Consider the following 10,225-nt stretch of genomic DNA (forward strand, 5'->3'; position numbering starts at 1 on the left):
TAATCCAGAATCTGGTTTCCAGCATCTGCAATCATTTTTTTACCTTCAATGGTTAGTACACATCAACATTTAGGTCCTTTCTTTGGAATTCCTTTCCTCAAAAGCTGTGGATGCAGAATCTTTCAATTTTTTTAAGGCAGAGATGGATAAATTCTTGACGACTAAAAGGATGAAAGATTATTGGAGCGATGCAGGTATATAGATTTGAGAGTAGAAATCAGATCTGCTACAACCTTCTTAATTGGCAGAGCAGGTCTAAAAGGGCAAGTATTCTAGTTTATCCCTTGTTTGAATCCTTGTACCTTTAGAAAATTCATGAACATCATATCAACTGCATTTCCTTCATCATTCCTCCCTGTTATCTTATCCAAAAACTAAAGCAAGTTAGTAAAACATTATTAGTCCACAGCAAATCTGTACTGGTTTGTTGTAATTAACACACATTTGCCCAAATGAATGTCAATTTGGTTCTAATTTATCACTTGTGAAAATTACCCTATTATTGAGTATAAACTGTCTAGATCATTGTTATTGAACTTATCCTTCCAACCTTTTGCTGGTGAATCATCTGTGCTCAGGAAAATGGAAAATTATGGCCTGTGTGTCTGCAACTTTCACTAACTTGGATGCATCTCATTCAGTTATGGTGCCAGATCAACTTTAAGTACACGCTTCCTATCCTCCTTATTAACTAAAAACCTGTTAAGTATCTGAAATATTCCTTACACCATGACCTTGAAAACTTCTTCTTCCTTGGTAAACACAGATGCAAATTATTACTTTAATAACTCAACCATGCCCCTACCTTCACGTGTATATCCCTTTTTAAATCAAAGGCTCAATCCTTCTTTGACTACCCTTTTAGTCTACTGGAAACTTCTGGATTTCTTTTCTATGTTAGCCACCATTGTCTTCTCAAACATTATCTTTACTTCTCTTTTTCTTTCCATTTCCTTCTGAACCTTCTATGTTCAATCCAGTTCTCAATTGTCACCTGATGTCTGACAGAAGGATACCTTTTCTGTTTCTTCTTAATATCTCCCTCTTTCATCATCTGTTTAGATTTGTTTGCCCAACCTATCGTCTGACAGAAGGATACCTTTTCTGTTTCTTCTTAATATCTCCCTCTTTCATCATCTGTTTAGATTTGTTTGCCCAACCTATCCCTTTTGTTGGGAATATGCCATGATTGCATCTGAATGATATCTTCTTTAAAGGCAGTCCAATGTTCTCTGAGAGCAATGCCTGTCATTTTTATGTTCCATTTTATTTAAACCAGATCTACTCCTATCGCATTGATGTTGACCATCCTCCTAGTTTATTATTCTTAATCTCATCTGTTCTTTGTTTTTTTCCATAATCAACTGAAATGAGGACACAACTTGCTGTTTTGTAGGCTGTCACTTTAAGGAGATTATGTTGTCCTTGTTTTTTTTTAAAGAGGTTAGAAAGGCAGAGGTGCCGAAGAGTCTAGTTTAACAATGGAAGTGGAATGGCCAGTTCTCTCAGTTCAGTTTTTTTCTACTTTGTTGTTGCTGGAGCTCTTACAAGTTGTGAGAGACCAGGGGAGATGCAAGCTTCAGTAAAGGACTCCTCTGAAGTCTCTCTCGCTCTGGATACTGCTCCCTCCTGCTTGTAAGAAACTGTGTTTGAATTTACCTTTTTTCCAAGGGGTGTCTTTATGGGATGTTACTATATCAGAACAGTTAATTAGTAACAGTTACTGTATCGGGTCGGTTAAATTTTCCAATAGTTAAGTTATTCCAAATTCTGCTTTTTTTGTGTGTTTCAACTGTAGAGCCATTGTCATAGAGTCATAGAAATATACAGTATGGAAAGAGCACCTTCGGTCCAACTCATTCATACTGACCAGATATCCTAAATTAATCTAGTCCCATTTACCAGCACTTGGCCCATATCCCTCTAAATTCTTCCTATTTATATACCCATCCAGATGCCTTCTAAATATTGTAATTGTTGCAGCCTCCACCACTTCCTCTGACAGCTCATTCTATACATACATGAACAAATTGCCCTATAGGTGCCTTTTAAATCATTCACCTCTAAAACTAAATCCAATCCCTCTGGTTTGGGCGGCATGGTGGCACAGTGGTTAGCACTGCTGCCTCACAGCGCCAGAGACCCGGGTTCAATTCCCGCCTCAGGCGACTGACTGTGTGGAGTTTGCACATTCTCCCCGTGTCTGCGTGGGTTTCCCCCGGGTGCTCCGGTTTCCTCCCACAGTCCAAAGATGTGCAGGTCAGGTGAATTGGCCATGCTAAATTGCCTGTGGTGTTAGGTAAGGGGTAAATGTAGGGGTATGGGTGGGTTGCGCTTCGGCGGGTCGGTGTGGACTTGTTGGGGCGAAGGGCCTGTTTCCACACTGTAAGTAATCTATTCTAATCTAAAAAGGTTCTGGACTCCCCCACCCTAGGCGAAAGACCTTGTCTGTTTATCCTATCCATGCCCTTCATGATTTTGTAAACCTGTGTAAGATCACCCCTCAGCCTCCGATGCTCTAGGGAAGACAATCCCAGCCGATTCAGCCTCTCTCCATAGTTCAAATCCTCAAACCCTGGCAACATCCTTGTAAACGTTTTCTGAACCCTTTCAAGTTTCATAACATCCTTCCAAAAGCAAGGAGACCAGAACTGCACACAATATTCTAAAAGTGGCCGAATCAATGTCCTGTACAGCCACAAAAAGACCTCCCAACTCCTCTACACAATGCTGTGACCAATAAAAGAAAGCATACCAAATGCCTTCTTCAATATCCTATCAACCTATGACTCTACTTTCAAGGAATTATGAACCTGCACTCCAAGGTCTCTTTATTCAGCAACACTCCCCAGGACCTTACTATTAATTGCATAAGTCCTGCCCTGATTTGTCTTTCCATAATGCAGAATATCACATTTATCTAAATTAAACTCCATCTGCCACTTCTCGGCCCATTGGTCCATCTGATCAAGATCCCATTGAACTCTGATTTAACCATCTTCACTGTCCACTACACCTCCAATTTTGGTGCCACCTGAAAACTTACTAACCAATATTCACTTGCAAATCATTTATATAAATGATAAAAAGCAGTGAACCCAGCACCGATCCTTGTGGCACTTCACTGGTCACAGGTCTTCAGTCTGAAAAGCGACCCTCCACCACCACCTTCTGTATTCTACCTTTGAGCCAGGGTTCTGTATTGAAATGGCTAGTTCTCCCTGTAGTGGTTAAATAAATTCTGTTTTGCTTAAAGGCACATGGTTTGACCAGTTGCATCATACTGGAAACACTCACTTCACATTTGCCTTTAAAATAAGAAAAAGTTAGGGTCTAGGTTACCTTCTTAAAATATTTTGAGGGGATATGACCTGGTCCATAACAAGACTGACAAATATAAATGATCAAATTTAGAATTTCAAGAACATTTCACTGCCTGGGGTTTTCATGAAAGAGGAAGCATGTTTCTTATGCTGCACATCAAAGATCCATTTCTGATCATGGGTAAAGGATACTCTATGGGACTGATAAGTCAGCGATTTTAGCACAACTTCACCAACTATCCCAGATTGAAAAAAAACAGTGCCCCTTTGTTTTTTTTTCAGAATCCCGACAGTGTAGAAACAGGCCATTCAGCCCAACAATTCCACACCGACCCTCCATAGATTAACCCACACAGACTTCTTCCCCTATCCTATTACTCTACATTTACCCCTGACTAATGCACCTAACCTACACATCCCTGAACACTATGGGCAATTTAGTATGACCAATTTATTTAACCTCCACATCTTTGGATTGTGGGAGGAAACTGGAGCATCCAGAGAAAACCCACAAAGACACAGGGAGAATGTGCAAACTCCATACAGACAGTTGCCCGAGGCTGGAATCAAACCTGGATCCCGGTGCTGTGAGGCAGCCGGGCTAACCACTGAGCCCCTGTGCCCCTTTGTCAGAGAGCTAAAAAAATCACAAATCAGACCCCTGAAGGGCTCCATCTCTGTTACCAAAGCAGATTTTGCCCCTTCATCCTTTCTGGCAAAGTGGTCACTCGGGATATTTTTTGCATCTCTTGTGTACTAAGCATGTGGTCCCTATATCTGACCCTTTCCCCTAGCCTCATTTGGTCATTATTCTCCACAAGGTAGTTGCAAAACTTCCAAGTGAAGTTACAATACTAAAAAAAACAGAAGACTTACACTGGACTGCTTTGCTTCAGCATATGGCCATACATGTGTGTGAAAATGTTAATCTGACTTTTTCTTTCTTCACATTTTGATTCAAATCTTGATTGGCATGTCCCACCATTCACCAGTGTTCTTACACTTCCATCACCTCCTTCTCATTTTGACAAATAAAACATTGATTCAGTACATTGTACAACTATCATTTCGACAACTATAGTATGACTTGCACAACGTATGCAGATTGGAATATATTCTTAACATTGTATGCCCAACTCACTTGCCATTTAATGCTGCCACTCCCACTGTGCTTCTGGCAATAGACATACTGGCCACAAAGGTCCACTGACGTGCTTGTGGATCCCATCTCTCTACTGTGTTTAGGTAACTCCAACCATCATGGCCACCTACTGCGTACATTGGTCCTTCCAGTACTGCAACTCCTGAAAAACATGTTGACGAAATTAACAGGAACTGTGAATAATCGTGCATCTAATATTGCAATTGTATGTTAAGGACAGAGTGCACTAACAAAGTCTCCTTCTGTCTGCAATTTGTCATATGTTGGAAGTATGGTACATGAAGGATTCTTCCATCAATTTGCTTTACTGTTACAACTTAAAAGAAAAGCTGTTTCTTGCAGTTTGTGTGCTCCAATTCTGTCTCATGTTCCATCAATCATATTCTATTATGCATATTATCATTTATCAAGTAGAACTTTTTTGCTGCATATATTACAGCTGATGTAAATGTCACAGTAAGCCATTGTACCTAAAAATTGCCACACATTAAGTGAAATTAAATAATCACAGAGTCGTGGTCACTCCATAGATATGACATTGAATGTGATTTTAAAATGAATTCATTTTCAAGGTTTCAACTTCGTGTCACCTCTCCCTATTTCTGCCACTTCCTCCAACCCTGCAAGATATCTGCCCTCCACTAATTTTGGTCTTCTTGTCATCCTGGATTTTCATCACTTTGGTTACCTAACCTAAATTTTGGAAATCATCCCCTCCACCTCTTGGTCGCTCTCCCCCACATTTTATTTTCAAGAGATTCCTTAAAACCTACTTCTTTGTTCAAGATTTTGGTGACCATTTTATTGTGTGATTCAGTGATATACTTTGTTTTGTGGTGAAGCACCTCGGGATGTTTAATAGCTATAAATGCTGCTATGCAAAAATGAGTTATTGCTGTTGTTCAAATTAGAATTAGATTGAACAATACTCTTTATTTCACTTTCATTTATTTGTAGTTTACTATTGTTTTTACTGAAGTTTCCTATTTTCTCCTGTATCCTCCCTTGAAGTCAAGGTGGCGATTGCTTTGTCTGCCCTAAAGAAAGATTTTCATAGGGGCATAGGAAGAGGAGAATGTAATTTTTACTCCTTCAGCCTGTGCCATCATTCAGTGGTATTGCTTTAACTTGTGCTTTAGCCAATGCTGTTACCTGCACGTTTAGAAACCAGTCTGGAGTACCTCAGGCTATGAGTGTAAAGTACCTTAGACATTAAAATGCTCTGCCATTCAATGTGATCATGGTTGATCTGATAATCCCAAACTTTGCTTTCCTGCTTTATCCCCAAGACCCCTGCTTTCCTTACTGATTAAAATTCTATGTTTCAGCCTTGAATATACTGAATCGCCTCACCTTTACAGACTTCTGAGGTAAAGGATTCCACAGATATGCCATCCTCTGAGAAATGAAATTCCTCTTCATCTCTGTCTTAAATGAGTGACTGCTTACTTTGAGCTGATTCCCTCTGGTCTTAGACTCTCCCACAAAAGAAACAACCTCTCCATCTTATATAAAGCTATCTGCACTGTTGCTCATACGAACATAAGAGCTCGGAGCAGGAGTAGGCCGTCCGGCCCTTAGAGCCTGCTCCACCACTCAATAAGATCATGGTTAATCTCTTCATGGACTCAGCTCCACTTACCAGCGTTTTCACCATATCCCATAATTCCTTTATTTTTCAAAAAAAGTATCGACCTTAGCTTTAAAAATGATTACTGAAGTAGTGTCAACTACTTCCCTGGGCAAGGAATTCCATTGATTAACAACCCTCTGGGTGAAGAAGTTAGTTCTCAGTTCAATTCTAAATCTGCTTCTTCTAATCTTGAGGCCATGCCCTCTTGCCCTAGTTTCACCTTCCAGTGGAAACATCCTACCTATTTCAATTTTATCTATTCCCTTCATAATTTTAAGTTTCAAAAAGATCCCCTCCCCATTCTTCTGAATTCCAATGAATATAATCCCAGTCTACTCAGTCTCTCCTCATAAGCCAACCACCTCAACTCCAGAATAAACTTAGTGAACCTCCTCTGCACCCCCTCCAGTGCCAGTACATCCTTTCTTAAGTAAGGAGATCAAATCTGCACACAGTATTCCAGGTGTGGCCTCACCAGCACCTTGTACAGCTGTAACATTACCTCTCTGCTTTTAAACTCAACCCCTTGAGCAATGAAGGACAAAATTCTATTTGTCTTCCTAATTGCTTGTTGCACTTGCAGACCAACCTTCTGCAATTCATGCACAAGGACACCCAGGTCCTTCTGCAAATCAACATGCTGCAACTTTTTACCATTCAAGTAATAATCAATTTTGCTGTTACTCCTACCAAAATGTATGACTTCACATTTACTAACATTGTATTCCATATGCCAGACCTTAGCCCACTCACTCAATGTATCTATGCACCTCTGCAAAGTTTCACAGTCCTCTGCTCTGCCACTCATCTTAGGATCATCGGCAAGTTTTGACATCGTACTTGCGGTCCCCAAATCCAAATTGTCCATATAAATTTAAAATAATTGTGGTCCCAAACCGATCCCTGAGGCACACCATAGTCATCGATTGCCAGTTAGAGTAGCACTCAATAATCCCCATTCTTTGTTTCCTGTCAGTCAACCAATCTTCTATCCATGCTCATACTCTACCCCTAACACCATGCATCCTCATCTTACACAACAACCTCATGTGTGGCACCTTGTCAAAGGCCTTGTGGATATCTAGGTACATCACATCCACTGGGTCCCCATTGTCCACCTTGTTTGAAATGTCTTCATAGAATTCCAAAAGATTTGTGAAGCATGACCTGCGCCTCATGAACCCATAGTGTGTCTGTACAATGGGACAATTTCCTTTGAGATGCCCTGCTATTTCTTCCTTGATAATAGACTCAAGCATCTTCCCCACTACAAAGGTTAAGCTAACTGGTCTATAATTCCCCATACTTTGTCTACTTCCCTTTTTAAATAGTGGCGTCACATTTGCTATTTTCCAATCTGCTGTGACTGCTCCAGAGTCCAGCGAATTTTGGAAAATTACTGCTAGCCCACTTGCTATTTCTCCCACCATCTCTTTTAGTACACTGGGATGCATTCCATCAGGGCCAGAAGACTTATCTATTCTTCGCTCCATTAGCTTACCCAACACTAACTCTTCCGTAATAATTATTGTTTCCAGGTCCTCACCTACCTCCCCTGCTCATGATGGGACAGGTTTGTTACCACCATTTTCTTTTAGAATAAAAAGTTCCCAGGCTTGCTAGGTCCAGAGAAGCAGATGAGAAGCACTTGTCGAGCAAAATCAGAATTAGTGAATTTCAAAAACTAATTCAATATGATAGACATTGATAGAAACTAATTCTGCTTTCATGCCTCATAATTGCCTTTAATTAAGTTAAAAATACTAGTCTTGGGCCGACTCTTCTCTCCCTTAGACTCAATGAAACATTTGATCATATTATGGCTGTTGCTACCCAGGGGAATCTTCACGAGAAGATTATTAATTAATCTGATGAAATGTCACAGGACTCAAAACCTAAGTCTGCTTTCTTCTCATAGATGCTGACAGATGTGCTGAGTTTTACCAACACTTTGGTTTTGTTTCATATTTCCAGAATCCACAGTTCCTTGTTTTGTTTTATGAATTAATCTTATCTTAATGTGCTGTTTGAAGAAACCTTCCAGAAAACATTCTATGAATTGTTCATCTGAGCTATCTTTGTCCATCCAATTTTTCAGTCCGTATCTGGATTAAAATACCCCATATTTATTTGCACGCCTTTATAACGTTCTCTCATTACATCTTCCTTTATGTGTTGTGTTATTGTTAGGGAAGCTGTATACTTCATCTACAGTGACCTTTTACCTTCATCATTTCTCATTTCCGTACAAACCATCCTGATTTCCTGAACCCAGGTCATCCCTCGCCATTGTATACTTACCATCAATAACTAACAGAGCCTTCCTTCTATAATGTCCTATTTCTCGTTCTTCCTGAAAGCAATATACACAATTCAATATCCAATATATGCATTATTCCGATCCAAATCTATGTTATCCTATAGCTATGTCTGTGATAGCTGTTGGATCATAATTGTTTTTTCAATTGTGCCATCAGTTCACCTGTTTTCTTTCAAATATTTTGTGTATTCCAATGGAGAGTCTTCAGTTTCATTCTTGTATTATTTCGTAAATTCTAGCTTTTTTTTTTATCCAACTTTAGATTTACAGTCTATATGCTTTACTATTTATCGTTTCTCACATTAATATTTTCTTCTCTTGAATATTGTTCCTAGCCTTTGATCTACTGCATTTTTTCCCAAATGTGACCACACTGCTGGGCTCAAAATCATCTCGACTTTCCTTGTGATTATGGCTCACCAGAATTCTGACTCCAACAACATTCCGATGTGGACTATTCTTTCTTTTCCTAGTTTCCACAAACCCAAACTCACTTCAACCACCCCAGACATTCAGCCATGCAGTGGACAGTGTCAATCACTCTCTCTGCACTGTGTCCTACTCTGACTACATTTCTTTTTGTGTCATCCATGGTTTCCTGTACCATGATCATTTAGCTCATCCACCCAGCAGCCCCCACTCCAAAGAATGGAATCAGAGTCCCTGAGTATTTTTAAGGGAGAAGTAAACATTTTCTTGTTTAGAAAAGGCATACAAGGTTATTGGGGTAGGTAGAAACATGAGGTAATTAGATCAGCCATGATCATCTTGAAAGGCAGAGCAGGCTTGAGGCAAAGTCTGGCCCTAAGTCATATGTTGACATGTGTTTGGGCCACATGTGGAGTTTGGGAATAATCTTTTTGAGTTAAAGAAAGTACATAGTCATGTAGTATGCAGTACAATATAAAGGGCAAATAAGAAAGAGTTGCATTGGTTATTCCAGTGACAGCATGTTCCAAATTTAATAAAAAAAATGCCAAAAATGAATGTCCTCGATATGGGCTTCAATCAAGGTATTACAAAGATGATAAATGATGCTATTTCCAAAACAAAGGCCTGCAAGGAAAGACTGTCCCATCTAAGGTCAGCCTTACTCTCCCTGTAATTATCAGGCTTGCCTTCAGGGAACTATTCTTATAAAGTGAGCTGGAAAATTCTATTACGTTTAATTGGTTTCCAAAGTCGCTGCTTGTTGAATTATTTACACTGGGATATTGGAATAGCATTTCTTTTCTGACTCCTGTTTCATCATGCCAGTGAAAAGTCAAGGATCAATGCAGTCCATTTCTGTCACTTAGTTCTATATATTTCTGTTATCAGTTGCAGATAGAGATTCCTTGTACCATTTTGGGTGAGACTGACAATGATCGCGTGTGTCTTCATTAGGGATACACGTAGCAACAGCATTTATGCAAGCAATGTTGAATGGTTAGTATATCGATGATCGATAACTATTCACATTTATTGACAGAGGTGCCCTTATCTAATTAGAGTCATAGAGATGTACAGCATGGAAACAGACCCTTCGGTCCAACCCATCCATGCTGACCAGACATCCCAACTCAATCTAGTCCCACCTGCCAGCACCCGGCCCATATCCCTACAACCCTTCCTATTCATATACCCATCCAAATGCCTCTTAAATGTTGCAATTGTACCAGCCTCCACCACATCCTCTGGCAGCTCATTCCATACACGTACTATCCTCTGCGTGAACAAGTTGCCCCTTAGGTCTCTTTTATATCTTTCCCCTCTCACCCTAAACCTATGCCCTCTAGTTGTGCACT

General features: G+C 39.9%; 1 protein-coding gene across 1 annotated transcript in view; it reads right to left on the minus strand.

Annotated features, from left to right (window-relative positions):
- LOC122550513 (kelch-like protein 1) overlaps positions 1–10,225 on the minus strand; it is a 423,308-nt gene that overhangs the window by 32,468 nt on the left and 380,615 nt on the right. The window contains exon 8 of the mRNA XM_043691355.1: positions 4,465–4,627. Coding sequence (XP_043547290.1) covers positions 4,465–4,627 — 163 coding nt within the window. The remainder of the gene's footprint in view (positions 1–4,464; positions 4,628–10,225) is intronic.

Source organism: Chiloscyllium plagiosum, chromosome 6 (genome assembly GCF_004010195.1).
Source record: "Chiloscyllium plagiosum isolate BGI_BamShark_2017 chromosome 6, ASM401019v2, whole genome shotgun sequence".
Taxonomy (NCBI): Eukaryota; Metazoa; Chordata; class Chondrichthyes; order Orectolobiformes; family Hemiscylliidae; genus Chiloscyllium; species Chiloscyllium plagiosum.